General features: G+C 37.5%; 1 protein-coding gene across 5 annotated transcripts; it reads left to right on the forward strand.

Moving 5' to 3' along the window:
* Positions 1–9,780: 9,780 nt before the first annotated feature.
* LOC130740333 (AT-rich interactive domain-containing protein 5-like) lies at positions 9,781–17,056 on the forward strand. Of its 5 annotated transcripts, none has more exons than XM_057592898.1 (13): positions 9,781–9,964; positions 10,213–11,854; positions 11,965–12,004; positions 12,658–12,710; positions 13,257–13,302; positions 13,745–13,840; positions 14,939–15,055; positions 15,160–15,211; positions 15,305–15,380; positions 15,482–15,548; positions 15,628–15,678; positions 16,434–16,526; positions 16,653–17,056. In XM_057592898.1, exons 2-13 carry the CDS (start codon positions 10,248–10,250, stop codon positions 16,752–16,754), a joined length of 2,400 nt encoding a protein of 799 aa, XP_057448881.1. In that variant the 5' UTR covers positions 9,781–9,964; positions 10,213–10,247; the 3' UTR covers positions 16,755–17,056. The 5 variants fall into 5 exon arrangements, with proteins under 5 accessions (XP_057448881.1, XP_057448883.1, XP_057448880.1 ...); XM_057592900.1 differs by having other exon boundaries at positions 14,948–15,055; XM_057592897.1 differs by having other exon boundaries at positions 13,745–13,837; positions 14,921–15,055.
* Positions 17,057–18,955: the final 1,899 nt, after the last annotated feature.

Below are 18,955 nucleotides of genomic sequence, written 5' to 3' on the forward strand. Positions count from 1 at the left end.
GGGACAATGATTATAGGCAAGTTTCCTAAATTTCCTGTTAATATCAGTCTAAAAATAAGCTCAACCAAAATTTTCCTGTGAAGTGTTAACTAAGTTATGCAATCAAGAATGTAAATTCAGGTTTTTTTACTGAAAGCATCAGAGATTACAAGTCTAGCTTCATGCATAGATTGTTCATGTTTGGATACACGAGCCAAAATCATGGTGCACAAGATTTTGAGGTTGTCTGTTAGGTACCAGAAAAATGTAATAGGAAAGAAGAAGATTGAATGCTATTAAGGCACTGAATCCTCTGGTATGAACCCAGAAGCAGTGTTTAGGGAAATACAAGGAAGAAAATAACAAGATAAACTTGAGCAATTCGAGAGTGCTCAATCTCTCCCAGTCCAGACTAATTTCTGCCTACCTCACTCTCTCTCCAAACCAACATATATTCCCTAGGTTGATACCCTATGGTCCCCCCTCACCCATGTGTGTGTTGCCACCTCATTAGTCGGTTATCTTGGGATCCAAGCTTCTAGAAGGTGGATCTTCAGGTACAGCTGTCCCTTGCTTGGGCCTCCTCTCATAGACTTTGCCAAATCTGGGCCTAGAGTGTGGGTTTGCAACATCTCTCCCCCCTTGAAGAATCACCTTGTCCTCAAGGTGATGATTAGGGAATTGTTCCAGCAGAGCAGTGTAGTCTTCCCAGGAATCTTCAAAAGTTGGAAGATCTTTCCATCTAACCAAAACTTCAATGCTCCCATTCTCCTTCTGTCTTGTTCCTAGAATAGTTTCTGGTTCTACTAAGAGCTCCCAATCTTCTGTTAATGAGCTGGGTAATGGTTGGCAAGGAGTTCCCTCATTAATTGCCTTCTTGAGCAAGGAAATGTGAAATACTGGATGGATTAGACTGCCCTCTGGTAATTGCAACTTGTAAGCAACAGGATTGATCTTGTCTATCACTAAAAAGGGTCCATAGTACCTTGGACTAAGCTTCTGATTTTTCCTTTTAGCCAGGCTTTTGAGCTTATAAGGCTGTATCTTGAGATATACCATGTCCCCAATCTCAAACTGCACATCTCTCCTGTGTCTATTGGCCTGCTGTTTCATTCTGTTCTGGGCCTTTTCCAGATTTTCTTTGAGCTCTCTCAGAAGTAAGTTCCTCTCAGCAGTCATCCTTTCAACTTCCTCTACTGAAGTTAAAGAATCAGTCCCCTTGATGATCACAGGTGCTTCCCTCCCATATAATGCTTTGAAGGGTGTGGTTTTGATGGCAGAGTGGTAGTTGGTGTTGTACCAAAATTCTGCCCAACACAACCACTTAGGCCACTGTTTGGGTTTGGTCCCAGTCACACACCTAAGATAGGTCTCCACACATTTGTTTACAATCTCAGTCTGTCCATCTGTTTGTGGGTGGTATGCAGAACTAAATTTCAATTTGGTTCCTGCTAATTTGAATAGTTCTGTCCAGAAGGTGCTTAGGAAAACTCTGTCTCTATCAGAGACTATGGATGTAGGAAATCCATGTAGTTTGACTACCTCCTTGATAAAGAGTTCTGCAACTTCTTTTGCATTATAAGGGTGTGAGAGTGCAAAGAAGTGAGCATACTTGGTGAATCTGTCCACTACTACCAGTATTGTGTCTTTCCCCATGGTTTTAGGTAGCCCCCCAATGAAATCCATGGAAATGTCAGTCCATACCTGAGTAGGGATGGGTAGTGGCTGTAGGAAGCCAGCTGGGCTGAGTGCTTCATATTTGTTCCTTTGACATACTTCACATTTCTGTACATAACTCTGAATATCCAGCTTCATCCCTTCCCAGAAAAAGAGAGCAGAAATCCTCTTATAGGTTCTGAAAATGCCTGCATGTCCCCCTTGTTTAGAATCATGGAACTCTTGTAATATGGTGAGAATTTTCCCAGACCCTTTGGGAATGACAATCCTCCCTTTATAGAGTAATCTCCCTCTCCTCAATTGGTACCCTGCCACAGAAGTGTCTTGAGTGATCAGCTCTTGCATGATTTTCCTATATTTTTCCTCTGCCATAATCTCAGTTTCTAAATCCTCCCAATCTGCACAATGAACTGAAGATATAGCTGAGAATTGCATTTTTCTGGATAATGCATCTGCTGCCTTATTCTCAATTCCTGGCTTGTATTTGATTTCAAAATCAAATCCCATTAATTTGGATACCCATTTCTGCTGTTCCTCTCCCATCAACCTCTGTTCAGCTAAGAATCTTAGGCTCTTCTGATCTGTATGTATGATGAATTTCTGCCCTAGGAGATAGTGTCTCCATTTCTGAACTGCAATCACGACTGCCATTAATTCTCTCTCATATACAGACTTGGCCTGTGCTCTTTCTGAAAGTGTCTTACTCATATAAGCCACTGGTTTCCCATCTTGCATTAGTACAGCCCCTAACCCTTTTCCTGATGCATCAGTCTCTAGAACAAAGGTTTTTGCAAAATTTGGCACTGCCAAAACTGGCACAGTTGTCATGATCACCTTCAGATTCTCAAAAGCCTGAGCTGCCTCTTCACTCCAATTGAAGTTGTTCTTTTTGAGTAAATGGTTGAGAGGTTGGGCCAGTTTACTATAATTCTTCACAAATTTCCTATAATACCCTGTTAACCCAAGGAAACCTCTTAATCCTTTCACATCTTTTGGAGTGGGCCAGTTCAACATATCTTTGATTTTGTTAGGGTCAGCAGCTACCCCTTGTCCTGATATCACATGCCCTAAATACACCAATTCCAGTTGACCAAAAGAACATTTCTTTTGGTTTGCCACCAGGTGGTTATCCTCTAAAGCTTGCAAAACTTTCCTCAAGTGTTCCCTATGCTTTTCCTCACTCTCACTGTATATCAAGATATCATCAAAAAATACAAGTGCAAATTTTCTAAGATAGGGCTTCAAGACTTGGTTCATGAGTGCTTGAAAGGTTGAGGGTGCATTGGATAGGCCAAATGGTAGGACTAGGTATTCATAGTGGCCCTCATGGGTTCTGAAAGCAGTCTTAGGAATGTCTTCCTCTCTCATTCTAATCTGGTGATAACCAGATTTCAAATCAAGTTTTGAAAAAACCACAGCTGCTCCTATTTCATCTAACAGTTCATCAATAATTGGTATAGGGAATTTGTCAGGGATTGTAAGCTTGTTGAGGGCTCTATAATCCACACAAAATCGCCACCCTCCATCTTTCTTTTTCACCAATATAGCAGGACTGCTAAAAGGGCTTGTACTGGGTCTAATGATCCCTGCCTTGAGCATGTCTTTTACTAATTTTTCAATCTCATTTTTCTGATAGAATGGATACCTGTAGGGCCTACTGTTGGGTATGGAAGCTCCTTCTTGAAGCAAAATGGCATGATCTGTTGCTCTCTTGGGAGGTAGCCCCTTTGGTTCTTGAAAAACTTCAGGAAATTCTGCTAGGATTCCCTCTATCTCTTCTGAAATCTCAGTTGCAATCCTTGTATCCTCAGTCAACCCCTCATAAGAAAGGTAATATGCTTCACCCTCCTTCTCCATAGTCTTTTTAATAGATTTCCATCCTGCAGCAATCTTACACCAGGATGGTTCCCCTTGTAAGAACATTTTCTGTCCTTGAACCTCCCATTGAATGGTCAGCTTTTGGAAATTTGCTCTAATGTTGCCAAGACTAGCAAGCCAATCCATTCCCAGCACCACTTCTGTTCCCCCTAGGCCTAGGATGAAAAAATGTTGAGTAATGGGAATCCCCTGAACCTCTAGCTTCAGGTTCTTACATACTCCGGAATTTCTCTCCCTAGCCCCATTTCCCACCTCCACTATATACTCTGAAGTGGCAATCACAGGTATGTCTAGTTCCACCACCAGCTCTTGAGAAATGAAGTTGCTGGTTGCCCCACAATCCACCAATATCAGAACTTCTCTGCTCCCAATCTTTCCTTTGACCTTGAAAGATCTATTAGAGGTTAACCCTTCCTTGCTATTCATGGATAATTGCAGCACCTTTCCTTCCAAAATGAATTCCCCATCCTCAGCCTCTTCGAAAACCTCATCTTCCTCTTCTTCCTCTTCCCCCTCTACCAGAATCAATTGATAATTCCTCATGGCACATATGTGCTCCCTTCCCCACTTCTCCCCACACTTAAAGCATAACCCCTTTCTACTTCTTTCCTGTAGCTCGGTTTGAGAGAGCCTTTGCCCTCCATTCCACTTCTTCTCAGGAATTTTTCCTTCATTGCTTCCTGTTCCCCCTTTGTTCACAAGATTTTTCCCATCATTTTCAGCAGTTCCAGTTCCCCCTCTGTTTTGGTGATTCGCAGCAGAGTTAGCAAACCTCCCCTTGTTGTCTCCAGTACTGGGAAAATACCTTCCCCCAGTTCCTCCTTTCTCCTTCCACCCACGTTTGTCATCATCTCTCAGTTTCCCTCCTCTCATAGCGGAGTTTTTCTCCTCGAGCAGCAGTGCTCTGTCCATCAGCTCAGCGAGGTCATCAGCTGGGTACAATTTCATTTCAGCCTTGATGTCTTCCTGCAAACCGTTCAGGAATACCCCTTTTAACACCTCCCTGTCAGCGTTTCTCATGGGTGCAGCTAAGAGCTCGAAGGCTTCTCGATATTCCATGACGCTACCCTTCTGTTTGGCACTGAGTAGAGGTCCAAACGGGTTCTGGACAAGATCCGGTTGGAAACGGCGGATCAGAGCTTGTTTGAACGGTTCCCAAGCTCGCTCCTGAGCTTGCTCTTCCCACCACTGAAACCAGCTGAGGGCACGATCTTCCATGGCGATCATCACCATCTCGATCTTCTCCCTTTCTTCGACCCGACTGAGCCTGAAAAAACGTTCGACCTTCGTTATCCAGCCATACGCGTCGCTTCCGTTGAACATCGGAATGTCGACTCGCCTTCCCGTGACTGCTCGCAGATGGTGACGGTGATGATAGGGTTCGTGCTGCTCACGATCGTGCGTCGCAGCTCGAGACCAAGAGCGCGACCCGGGTTGTGACCCGAAATCGCTTCTCCTTGCGGTGACTGAGCTCGCATCGCGTGAGGTTCTTCGATGGCGTGGGGTGTTGGAACGACCCCTTCGCCGGTTGTCACGACTCAGGAAGAGTCGTCGGAGCTCCTCAAACTGTTCGTGAGCCACTTCCTTCATCTCGGTGAGGGAACGCTCCAAGTTGTCAACCCGATTCTCCATAGCGCTGCGGGTGAGTACCATACAAAGCTCCCTTTGGATCGGGAGCTCTGATACCAATGTTAGGTACCAGAAAAATGTAATAGGAAAGAAGAAGATTGAATGCTATTAAGGCACTGAATCCTCTGGTATGAACCCAGAAGCAGTGTTTAGGGAAATACAAGGAAGAAAATAACAAGATAAACTTGAGCAATTCGAGAGTGCTCAATCTCTCCCAGTCCAGACTAATTTCTGCCTACCTCACTCTCTCACCAAACCAACATATATTCCCTAGGTTGATACCCTATGGTCCCCCCCTCACCCATGTGTGTGTTGCCACCTCATTAGTCGGTTATCTTGGGATCCAAGCTTCTAGAAGGTGGATCTTCAGGTACAGCTGTCCCTTGCTTGGGCCTCCTCTCATAGACTTTGCCAAATCTGGGCCTAGAGTGTGGGTTTGCAACATTGTCCACCGTGATTCCAAACATGCATTTGAAACAGCGTTTTCACAATTGATTTTGGATAAAATTGATTTTGTCAAAATTATTGTAGTATTTGTGAGTTGAAAGTGAACTGATTTATGTTTGGATTTATTTTTGAAAAAAAAGCTGGTTTTTGTGGTTAATGCTGTGAGATCCGGTTGTAAAATCTCAAATGATTATGTTCAAGGCTCTGTAGCTTCTAGCAGAGTTGATCCTGAGACTGAAATCAATTCTCCAAAATGACATCCAAAATTGATTTTACATTATCAGAATTGATTCTGAGGTTTATGAGTGAGGAACGGAACACTTAATTTTTAGATCTACCTGCAGAACAGACACCCAATATGAGACCTTCAATGTGTTTGGGAGGCTTTGTGAGTTTGACAAGAAGCCATCCTAAGGCTGAGCCTATCACAAATGTAGCAAGGATATTGACTGGCATGAACCACCTAAATCATAGTAAAAAATGTGACAAACCATTATTTAAAGTAGAAAGCAAATCCTCAAATCAAAAGTAACAGTTTATGGTATGCTACTTTGATATATAATAGAAAATATGAATAAAATGAACAATCACTCACAACACAGCTACATTCTCAGAAGTAATTGTTTCAGCCAAATTGCCACCCACCAGTGCAGGATTAAACACATAATGTACAAGCTGTCACAGATAAATCACTGTTGTCACTAAGATCTATATAAACAGAAACATAATGAGGAAAAAAGATACTTTCTTGAGAATTCATGGATTTACTTACATGATTCACTTGTATCCTTGCATCTTTTCCAAGTAAATTGATGTTATCCAGTGCAAGACACAACCCAATTGCAGTGATTATCAATATTTTGATCACTGGGAAAGAGGCAACCATAAAAAGATCCAGAAACCCCATTATTACAATTCTTCCAAAATTGTATGCTAATTACTCTGACCTGCAAAAGAAGACACTTTTGTCACTACAATGTTCATATGGAAAATCATAAAATATATAAACCACAGATCACAGTTATTGAAAAAACAAACTTCAGTCCCATTCTGTTACTATGTGAATGACTCAAACATGCACAAAAATGCTTCAACAATTGATTCTGGGAGAAGCTTATATGAGCAGCTTCTGCGTATCAGAATTGATTCAGAAGAAAAATATGCTAGTATTGACTTGGTTTCATGGAAAGTCGACTTGAAGAAGAACCAAAATCATAGACTACATATCATAACTCATGCATTTGAACATAAACATGACCTTCATAAACAAAAAATTACATGAACAGATCAAAGTAAAGTACCTATGGTGATGATATCGGACCAACACACATAAACATACATTGGCCAATGGGATATGAACGAGCTGCTTCATCCAACCATTCCTATCCGATTTAATATATGAACAATGATGCTAATGATTTGAGATGAGTTAGACACAGGCGTCAGCTACTGAAGGGGGCCCATATTGTCAAAGATGCTAACCTCAATGTTATACTTTTTTTCTTTTATCACTCAAGGCAATTGGTAATAAGGTTGTTTGGTTGTTGGCTAACAAGATCTGAGTGTTGTTGCCTTCTTTGACTCTGAGTTAATCATCAAAGTGAAATGGCAAGGAGGCATGCGTAAATATACTTTGACGCTCAAGTCGGTATAAGAACATAGAAAAAGAAGCTCAAGGTCATAAAAGAATAATGAGTTAGTAAAATAAAGAAGAACGATGTTAAACAAGATGAAACTCGTTTTTTATCGTCCCTCCCTGACATTATGATATCCATTTAATTGTGGAACTTTCCAGTCACCTAAACAATATTGGGCTTAGAAGTTTAACCATTAGCTTTTTTTCCCTCATATACTTTATGCGAGGATTCGTATACCTTATCCAAATGAAGAAACTCATTGCAATGTGGAAAATTTTCAGCCATAGCAGAATATTAGAATCAGTGGAACATATTTGAGCTGGGCAAATTGCAATATTATCGCATCCTGTAGAAATTAAAATTTGAAAATTTGGGGTTGCATAGCTTCCACTTGGGCACGAGGAACGATTTCTTCGTGGCCTACTAGAACAGTGTAGAGGAATTTTGGCTTTGATGAGAGGAACATTGCATGATGGTGTAACATTTGACTAAGAGGAATTTTAGTGCTTTTGGTTAATTACGACAAACAACATGTGGTCAAGAAGGATTAGCTAATACTTAAGGAATCGCGATATGACAGGGCAACTATTAGACATTTAATTATATGGTTGTAGATGTAGATCTCTCATGTGTATATGTTGGAGTTGAGTGTGAACTCTATAAGCAGTAAGACTCTTCATACTAAGTATTTAACACAACTACATACATTTACACAGTAATTCGAATTATCTAAAACCATAAGCTGATATAATCTCGAATCGATTGATTTAAATGCTTGTTCGTGAAGTGAAACGCTTTAAATATTAATGGATGGATATGTATAAAATTGCAACATCGTAACAAGGTCAAATGAATTCTTTAACATAGAGGATCATAAAGTAGCAAACTAATATACGTAACATAAATGTAGATAAGACATAATATTCAATGATGATCATGCATGAGGATGAAGCTAAAACGGAATTCATAGCTCATAGCTGGTTGCCAAGAAGAAGACAAATGCTTTTGTTTTTTCCGCTTATGAGAGTGGCGCATAGGAAAGGAACACTCCAATTTGCTTGGAATGTGATAAAAAGGAAGGGCATGGGGAAGAGGATATATATATAAGTTTAAATTTTATCTAAAAGTTTTTCTCCTTTAGGGTTTTCTAAAATGACTGGGAAAAAAATAAGATTGTTTTTTCACGGTAAAAAAAATGAAGATTGTTGATCTTTTAAAATGTTCTTTATTTTTTTAAATTCTACTAAATTTTATAAATTAAAATATCGATAAGATCATTATCCAAGACCTGTTTATTTAATTGATGTCTGAAACTCGAATAGATTAATCTCATGACTAACAGTTGTGAGGGACTTCAGATATGCTAGTTTTTTATTTTTCAAAATAAAAAATAAAAAAGGATAATTATTATGAATTTTCAAACTTTTTAAATAAGAAGCACCTTGGAAAACTTAACAAACAGGTCTTTGATATTTTTTTTATATGGTGATGTGTGTTTAGCCATTTTTAGGTGTTTGGAAACAAAATAAAATCAAAGGAGAAGTCAATTTGGAAATGTCACATTCTCATATTTAATATATGATCGTCTTTGAAAAAGATTACTCTTGTGCATTATTGATTTCTAATGATATAGCATTATCATGTTTTACTTAACTTTTATTTCTGTAAAATAGAAATTATGCTATAAATATTCAAAAAAAAATCTAAAAAAACCAACTATTAACTCTTTTATATTAAACTACTCTCAAAATATTTTGATTAGCGCAGCGTGTGTTGAATTGAAATCTCTCGCAAAGTGTGAGAGGTTTTAAGTATTAATCTTTTGATCTAAGGGTTTAAACGATCACTTTTAGATCTTCCGATGCACCAAAAAAAAAACAATCACTTTTATTTTTAATTTTCAACTTTCATGTTTAAACTTAGCATTTTAAAACGTATATTATTTATAATTTTAACATTTTTATTCATAATTCATATTTCCAAAATATAAACTTATGCTATATACACACATTTGCGTATACATCATAGATGGCATTACATATTTTTCTCTTTTATTTTAACTTTTTAATTTTTATCTAGAGTTAAATGTGTTTTTTTTTTGTCTCCAGCTAATACACGCGAATCTAAAATGATCGTTGAAAAAAATTTCCTAAAAAATTTATGGTTGATTTTGAAATAGTCATTATGATATCATAAAACATGTTAAAAATATTTTCTTAACCAATCAATACCCACGTGGCAAATCTAAGACAAATTCTAACACGCGAATATCGGTCAACATGCTTGACCTGCCGGGTGGCCCACTTAACTCGCATGTTAAATGAGTCGAGTTATAGACCCAAGTTTTTTCCGAATTGAAATTTAACCAATCCACTCTGGGTTGGGCCGGGCTGGTTGTCTTCTAGTGTCTTATCTTTGGGCTATGTAGTATTGTTTCTCTTTGGGCTATGAATGAATTTCCTATCGTTGTTTCCCTATCGTTGACCCAAAGCAACGACGTCGTATGAGCCCCCACCCCCACCCCCACCCGCACCCGCAGCTTTATGTTCGTGCAATCGTGCATGGCGTGGCGCGTGCACCAACCGCGCATCAGAATCTGCCACCGCTTCAACCTGAAAATTGCTTTCGTTGAAAATTCCTGCAAATCGCAAAATAATTAGGGTTTTCCAATTCTCTGCTCAAACTGCAACCTCACTCTTCAATTTCAATACGTTCAGGTAATGTATGCATTCTGTTGATTCTTCAAACCTTTTTGTTTCATTTCAATTTATAATTTTCTTGTTTTTTCCACTTCGAATTCTGCAAATTACACCAAGAAACGCAAAGTTTTGATCCTTGCGAAGTTCTCTAGCTCATAGATTTTTTCTGCTGTAGTAGAAGGTTGGCTAGGGTTCAGTATTTAGGTTAGAAAATCGTTTTGTTTTTTGGTGAATTGCAATTTATTTTCTGTTTCTTGTTGATGTAGGAGGTTGTGTTTTCATGCGTGATTGAAATTTGCGAATGAGTGATTCGAAGGAAAACGAGGAAGCTGGCCAGGGTGTGCCGGCAGCTGTGGAAGAAGACCAGCAGTTGGTTGATGTGCATGTTGAAGTTGTCTCTGATCCTGTTACCGTAGAGGAAGCTTCGAATAATGTTGAAAATGGGATGGATCGTCTTGTAAGTGAGTCGAGTCGTGTAGAAAATGAGAAGGAAGATCCTCCTGCTGAGGATACAAATGCGAAACTTGAGGCTGTGAAAGGTTCAGATAATGTTGGAAATGGGACTGATCATCTTGAAAGTGAGTCAAATCAACTTGAACAGGAGAAGACAGATCCTCCTGCTGCTGAGGATACCAATGCGAAACTTGAGGCTGTTACGGTAGAGGAAGATTCAGATAATGTTGGAAATGGGACAAATCATGTTGAACATGAGAAGGAGGACCCTCCTGCTGCTGAGGATACAAATGTGAAACTTGAAGCTGTTACAGTAGAGGAAGATTCAAATAATGTTGAAAATGGGACAGATCATCTTGAAAGTGAGTCAAATCATGTTGAAAATGAGACGGCTGAGCCTCCTGCTGAGGATAGCAATGCAAAACTTGAGGCTGTTACAGTAGAGGAAGATTCAAATAATGTTGAAAATGGGGCAAATCATCTTGAAAGTGAGTCAAATCATGTTGAATGTGGGAAAGCAGAGCCACCTGCTGAGGATACACATGTGAAACTTGAAGCTGTTTCAGAAGATATTCCACAAGAATATGTTCAGGATACCCTTCACAATGTTCCCGTAGAGGCCGATGTTCAGGTTTTCAATACAACTGAGTGTGAAGCTGCTTCTGATGCAAAGGCGGAAGCGGAGGAATTTCCTCAGAGTACTAAGGGTGTTAGTGTTCATCAAAGTGGTGTTAGTGATGCTGACACGACGATGGATGCTGAAACGACGATGGGTGCTGAAACGACAATGGATGCTGAAATGACAGTGGATGCTGAAAGGACGATGGATGCTGAAACGACAGTGGATGCTGAAACGACGATGGATGCTGAAATGACAGTGGATACTGAATTTCCTCAGATTACTAAGGGTGTTGAAAATGATGATAGTGTTCATCAAAATGGTGTTAGTGATGCTGACACGGCAATGGATGCTGAAACGACAGTGGATGCTGATATTCCTCAGAGTAATAAGGGTGTTGAGAATGATGATAGTATTCATCAAAATGGTGTTAGTGATGCTGACACGATGATGGATGCTGAAACGATGGTGGAGGTGAAGCCGGAAGTTTTTAAAGCGGAAGATAGTAAAACTTGTGATAATGTTGACCCCATGCCCTCAGGTCATAATGATCCTACTATGCTGCACGCCGCGCCAGCGGATACAAAATCTGAGTTCAAGAATGTATTAGAAGTTGAGAAGGCTGATGAAAAGCAAGCTACTGAACCTTCTGATAATGGGAATTCAAACTCAAAGAACATGTTTTTCTTGGATCCTGATCATTTTTATGATGGTAATGAGTCAGGAACAGAAGAGGACCAATCAGCTTTTATGAAAGAGCTCGAGAACTTCTTTAGGGAGCGGAGCATGGAATTCAAACCACCCAAGTTTTATGGAGAAGGACTTAATTGCCTTAAGTGAGTTATGTGTATTCATTTAACTTGTCATCATCTTTAAATATGGCATAAATACACCAAATTCTAAAGTTTGGTCGCTCTGTTCTAATGCTTAATTGGTGGAATATAAGGTTATGGAGATCTGTAACGAGATTGGGTGGCTATGATAAGGTATTCATTTTGTTTTCTGTATTTCTTTCTGCTGAATCACATGCAAATTTATGTGGTCGATTTTGGAACAATCGGCCACATAAAAATTTCAAATAGTGGTCACTGGTTAAGCTCACCAGCACACTTCATATTAGTTGTTGTTAGCGGGTGTTTGATTTTTTTTATGGGTCGCTTTTGTAGACTGTAAGATGTCAGCAGTTGTAAGACAATGTGCTAGTAAAATGAAGTGAACAAATGCATGCATAATACACACATTCAGATACACATTTACAGCGGGATAGGCTAGAGTGATATTTGGTATATGCTTATTCTTACATCAGTATTTGAGATTATGTGCTATCATTACCTAGGCGTTTATGATTGCTAGTACACACGTTCAGATACAGATTTACAGCGGGATAGGCTAGAGTGATATTTGGTATATGCTATCATTACCTATTCTTACCTAGTAGTACAAAATAAATATAATTGGAAATACACATGAAACATCCACAGTTGTAGAGATTTAAGATTCCCAGTAATCCTGTTTTCTCATGATGATGACATTCTGAACATGGATTCCCAAATATACATCAGTTTGCTATTTTCAGACTAGCTGTCTTAATTTTTTTTTTCCAGGACATACACCTAATTTTTCTTACATTGATGAATAGGTAACCTCATGTAAGTTATGGAGGCAAGTGGGAGAGTCTTTCAAACCTCCAAAGTAAGGACCAACTTTCACTTTCATGTCTCAATCTTGTTATAATGGCTCTGAAGTTGAAGTCTCTTTTTGTGCACTTTGCACTTTGTCTCTTAAGTTTTATTAGATGTCAAAATTGTTATGTGTGTTCTGTGCAATTTGCCAAGTTATATCGCTCTGCATTGATAGTCTGAATTGTAAAGGGTATTGAGAGCAATTGAAGTGTTGTTCATAATTCTAAGCGTAAATGGGAAACAAAATGTGATGGATGCTTCTATAGAATTATGCATGATTGATTGATTTCCATATTGTGAGAAAAGCGCATTAGCATAGCTTTGAAGCAGTTTTTTTTAATTATTTAAGATCTGGATTGCATGTGGTTTTTGAAGATTTCTTCACCCTTTTACCCAGATCATTCCCTATATCATTTTTGTACCTTTTTTTGGGGGGGGGGGGGTGATTGGGTTTTTTTTTTGGGTACTATGATCGTTGTTGGATACTGTGAGCTGTTTGGATAAAATTGATTATTTATATTGTATTAATACTGTCCTGTATTTTCAACTTATACAGGACATGCACTACAGTTTCATGGACTTTTCGGGGATTTTATGAGAAGGTGATTCTAGATTTATAAGTTGTACTTTAGATTTTGGCTCTTTTTCTTAAGAAAAATGCTTCTACAAATTACAAATGTAGTTTATATCTGTGCTTGCTTGATGTTCCTTTAAAGCTTATAAGCAAACTTTTGTTTGCACATGAATATTGGCTTTGGTGTGGATGATATACATTTACCTGAATTTCTTGGACAATTTTTGTGTTACCTTACTTTTCTGGCTGGTAAGATGATGAACATCCAAGCAACCTTGTTGGAGAAGATTTCGTATCATTCATGCAGTGGCCATGCACCAAAATTTTCACATAACACATTCAATACATTTATTTTGTTAGTATTTTTCCTATTTGCAAAGTTGGAAAAACTGTATCAGATATTGCACCTTTGGAGTTGTGAAGTCTGTCTTTTTAACCTTACCTCATTATTGCTGTTTCTGGTACTCCAGGCCCTTCTTGATTATGAAAGGCATAATATAAAAGGTGGTGAGCTGAATGTGCCTATTGCTTCTCAACCAGAGCCTATGAATATTGAAAATCAGGTAGTATGTAATTTGTCTTTGATTTCCATAGCATGAGAATTATATATAGGGAGCATTGTCATCAGATTCCCTGAATTTGCTTATTTTGAATTTGAAACTACTTATGATCAAAATCAGATTGAGAGAACTTTTGGAAAATTGGAAAGAGTTACTTTTTTCCTAATTAATGAAAGACAAACATGTATATACTACAGACTTTGACAGGGTGCAATCCTTCTGTTCTCATATAGATTTTCAGTCAAAATTATTTGTTCTTGTTAAGAATGTCATGAACCAACTATATCCCAAAAGCTTGATTTGTTGCGTGGAGAGATATGAATGATTTTATATTATATTATATTTGTAATAAGTCTCCTCACGCAAGGCCTCTTTAGGCTTGAAGACAATGCACAAACCCACATACCTTGAGCTGAAATAAAATATTTTTTTATTGAAATAGTGGGGCCAACAAGGATGGAATCCGGGACCATTTGGTTATGGAACTCTTATACCATGTCATGAACCAACTATCCCAAAAGCTTAAGTTGTTCGGTGAAGACACAAATGGTTTTATGATATATTTCTAACATAGAGTAATTATTATGACCAATTTATCAGTTAACTGTTCCTGATATGTTTTATTGCTAATAATTTTAGTTGTTGTCATATGTCGCTTCTAATGTCAATAGAAGATTGTTTTGAAGTCATGTAGTAGTATTGTTTAACAGTTGTTGCTCTCACGACATTAAAAGTAATGCAGAGTAGTCTCCTGCCTAACAATGTGATAAAGATATAATAAAATTATGTTTTCACCAAGAAAATTGTTCATCTGTAGGTCTTATGTGTGTTTATAAAAACAATTCCACTTCCCCTACCCATTGGTAATATTGAGGGCTTGTGGATTTTAAGTATCATTAACTGTGAGTTGAATTTCATGTGAGAGTTGCTCGAAACTAGATCTGAAATTGGTATGAGTTTCTAGTTTGTCTTGCCATCCAGTAAATTTCATCCTTTAGTTATGCTGGGGTTTGCAAGAGGAATCAAACTGTGTCTCTGTCATTATTAAAATCAATAGTCAGCACCATACTTATTTTTATCTTACAGTCATTGTTAAACGATAAGTGTATCCAGGCTTCAGTATCAGGGAGAGCCCGGAGAGATGCTGCAGCACGGGCAATGCAGGGTTGGCACTCACAACGTCTCCTCGGCAACGGTGAAGTTAGTGACCCCATTATTAAGGTCTGGTAGAATTCTGAATTTGTGATTTATATTCTGCTGAATTCTTTTTTGTCGTCTGTTTTTATGCATCCATGTAATTGTTTAATACTTTTTGTTTTTCTTAGGATAGGAATTCTGTGCCTGTGCAAAAGCGTGAAAAGCAGCTTAAAAGCATAAGTATGATCCTACATCCTAGTGCTATAATTTGTAACTTTACTTTAGGTGTGTAATGATTCCCAATATTAACTTGTGGCCCTTTTTTTGACTCAGATTTACTTAAACGTAAGAAACCATCATATATGGATAATGCAGTCAAAGCAGCACGAAGTAAACCATCTAAGCCACAGTTAAGATCCAGTTACTTCATTTTTCTATCTCTCTTGTGTGCTGTTCTTGCTTACTTGTATATGTGTCTAGTTAACCTGTGTTGATATTTCTGGCTGCTAGATTGGATACAGTTGTCATTGATATTGGACCTCCTGCGGAGTGGGTAAAAGTAAATGTACAGAAAACTGTAAGTTCTTTATCTTGTGTTCAAGTATATTATAAGCTATATGTGTAATTTACTAATTTCAATGAAATCTTCTGTGCAGAAAGATTGTTTTGAGATATATGCTTTAGTTCCTGGTCTTCTACGGGAAGAGGTACTATATATTCTGATTGTTTTATATTTCTTTAATCTGTATAAATCTGTGTCATGATGAAAGTTGAGCTTTCATTTTCAGTATTCCCCCTTCTGAGGGGAAGTTGCAATATGGGAGGTGAGAGGTGTGCAAAATTCATGGTAGAAGGAGTGGGAGTTTCAATGCATGCAAGTACTAGATCACCTGTTTCTAAAATATTCTATAATAAACTTGATCCATAAAATACGAAAGTTGTTTACCTGATTTTGTGTGAATCACTTTATGCCATTTATAAATCTATAGTAAATTTGTAAAGTAGTGGCTGCCCTTTTTGTCTATATAAGAAGCTTAAATTTACACATAAATGACAATGTTTTTGCTTTATAATGTTCTATAACAAAGGTATCAACCATTTGGAACCACAGGCCAACAAATAAGAGGGCTGCGCTCCTAAATTAGCTATTTCATTAGTGCCACTTCTTCTTAAGATAGTTCATTCAATTTGCATTAGATTAGAGGGTTTCATTCAGATATATGGGATTCAGAGTTAATTTCTCCAGTAAAGTGGTTTAATTGACTGATTCAGCGTTTTCCTTCTCTAGCATTTATGTTATGTTTTAATAGTCTGTATGTGGTTGCAACTTTGCCTTGCTCAAGTTTGTTAGCTTTTGACGCATTACGTGGTGAATTTAAAAATATAATTTACAATGCTTAAACGGAGTCGAGGACAGTCATATGTGTATATTTTCTAAAGTGTGTATACTTTCTAAAACCAGGTCCGAGTTCAATCAGACCCAGCAGGACGCTTGGTCATAAGTGGTGAGCCTGAGCACCCCAATAATCCGTGGGGTGTGACACCTTTCAAAAAGGTAGATTTTCTTTTTCTTGAACAAGATGTATCTGGCTTTGTCATTTTTCTACAACTGCTATGGTTACTTTCATCCTTCAACCTGATAGCATGTATTGTTAACATGTTAGAATTTTTATTGGTCCAGGTTGTGAGCTTGCCCTCAAGAATTGATCCTCATCAGACATCAGCTGTGGTAACCCTGCATGGGCAAGTGTTTATTCGTGTCCCATTTGAACAATCAGAATAGTTTCATACCAAATGGTCTCATACCAATCTCCTTTGCTATGATTTATAAATTTCTAGGGTAGTTGGTTAGAGGAATTATTCATAAAAGTGAGGCCAATTTCTAGGTTAGTGTAGTGTATATTTGTGATTGGGATATTTAAAATCCTGTTACATGATTTTCTCAAGGATCACAATTTGGCCATATGACCGTGTTAATATGAGCTAGGTAGGATTCTGTAATTGCTGAAGATCATGTCATAATTTTTGGGGACATGGTTAGTGAGATTATATCAAGCTTTTAATAATATACATGAATTCTTGAGACTGCCAAAGTAGTGGAACCTAAAAGCGTTCAAAAGAGTGGTAAAGATAGTGTTGCTAGTACTTCCCTTTATATAAGTTTTTGCTAATGACTTATGATGTTTTGCAACCTTAAAATGAGAACACGCTCCCTCTTTTCGAAAAAGACAGATAGATAATGTTGGTAAAACCCATAAACAAATAGATGTTACGGTCAAACCAAAAATAGGTGTTAATGGTCAACAATGAAGGCATTCAAATGTATTACCAAAAAGTGATTCTTTTATCATTAAACACATAAATAAAATCCAAGTGCGCATTGTAGTATTGAGTTACGCATCTGCGTTCTTCTTTTTCAGTTGAGAAAAATAAGTTTATTATGGGTTTGGATCCTCTCATGTGTAAAAAAACTTGAGAGTGTCAAGTTTCATCATCTCACCATTAATTTAATTTTATTTTATTTTTCATTTATTATCTACACAAAAGTTAATGGTAAGATGGTAAAACTTGACACTCTCAAGTTTTTTTACACATGAGAGGATCCAAATCCGTTTATTATATAGTTTACTTAAAGCTTCAAGCTCTTGGGTAGGAAAAGAAAAAGGGAAGAAGCTTCTTCATTGTCAAATTTCAGTTTTTGTTTTATGATTCCATAATCCATCAGTTATTGTACATTGACTTTTGATTCCTCTGGTTTGACTTTTTTTCCTGGTCAATAATGATTTTCATTGATAAATTTGGTTCTTGTTTTGAACTAGACGTAAAACTTGAATGTTGATGTTATCAATTTAATAAATTTCCAAGTAATAAGTTTCTTCTTCTACAAGTGATTGACTTCTCAAACTTTTTTGAGTTTCTTTTTCGTTGTTTTGAAGAAGGTTCAAGTTCCGGAATTTAAAAATGTCAAAACACTGCTAACTACAACGCAATTTGTTTATTGTCTTTCTCATTGAATAAGGACATGCTGTTAACATTGGGCTAAAAGCAATCACGAAAGAGCATTGTACCAAAAGCATTTTAAAGCGCCCCATATAAAATTCCCACTTTGGGTTAAAGTGTTCAAAATAGTGTTTAAGAACTTGCTTGGAAATGAGTTGTGCACAAACGTGATACTGGTGGGAATGCAGTAACCAAACACCCATGTTCATATTCTAAATTATTAATTTCTCTCATGAGCCAGCCATAAAAATTTAAAGTTTAAGAAATAGCTTGGTGTTCTGGTTATACACATTAACGAGAGATATGATTAAATGAGTTTTGATAAATAGTAGGACAACTCTACTTCTTATGCTAAGCTAGTTTTTGGGTTTGTGTTAGAGCCAAACACAAGTTTTAAGGGGAAGGAAAAAGAAGAAGAGAAAAATGTTCATCTAAATACACTCAAGCAATCTTTTGTTGTTACCTTTACTCAATCCTTGCTATATTACAATTTACAAATAAGAAGGAGTTCATATAAGTCGGCACTCTTTTGAATATTTGCATGTTTTTTTAATAGAAATGAGAAATGGATAACCGGCCAGTCTCACACAAATGTTGTTATTGCCTTGTAAAAATGGAAATCCATGCTTGGTTCTTGTTTAAACACATGGACACAAAGGTTGTTTAGACCGGTAAGGCAATAGCATCATGATCAGCATTCAGCAAACGACGAAGATTGACCGAAATATGAGGCACTAGTTATGTAGAGTTGATTTGCCAATGTTTAGATTACTTTATTTTCATCTGCCTCCCTTAATAAGCTCATTGACATCCTGTTTCATGAACTTAATTGTACGTACAAGTTCAACTTTTGTTTCCCTTTACTTATCACATTAGTATAAACCAGCGTTAAAACCCTTAAAAAAAAGTAAGAAACTCTCTCTATAGATTAGGATGAAAACTCATTCATATTACATTTAAATGCTATTCAAACACATTATTTTA

This window comes from Lotus japonicus, chromosome 2 (assembly GCF_012489685.1).
Source record: "Lotus japonicus ecotype B-129 chromosome 2, LjGifu_v1.2".
Taxonomy (NCBI): Eukaryota; Viridiplantae; Streptophyta; class Magnoliopsida; order Fabales; family Fabaceae; genus Lotus; species Lotus japonicus.

What these genes read in the sequence shown, in the direction of transcription:
- LOC130740333 (XM_057592897.1), top strand. Translation starts at nt 10,248, where the DNA reads ATGAGTGATTCGAAGGAAAACGAGGAAGCTGGCCAGGGTGTGCCGGCA. An exon ending in GATTGGGTGGCTATGATAAG is followed by an intron (nt 12,005 to 12,657) that starts GTATTCATTTTG and finishes ATTGATGAATAG; the next exon opens with GTAACCTCATGTAAGTTATG. An exon ending in CTGGTCTTCTACGGGAAGAG is followed by an intron (nt 15,679 to 16,433) that starts GTACTATATATT and finishes TTCTAAAACCAG; the next exon opens with GTCCGAGTTCAATCAGACCC.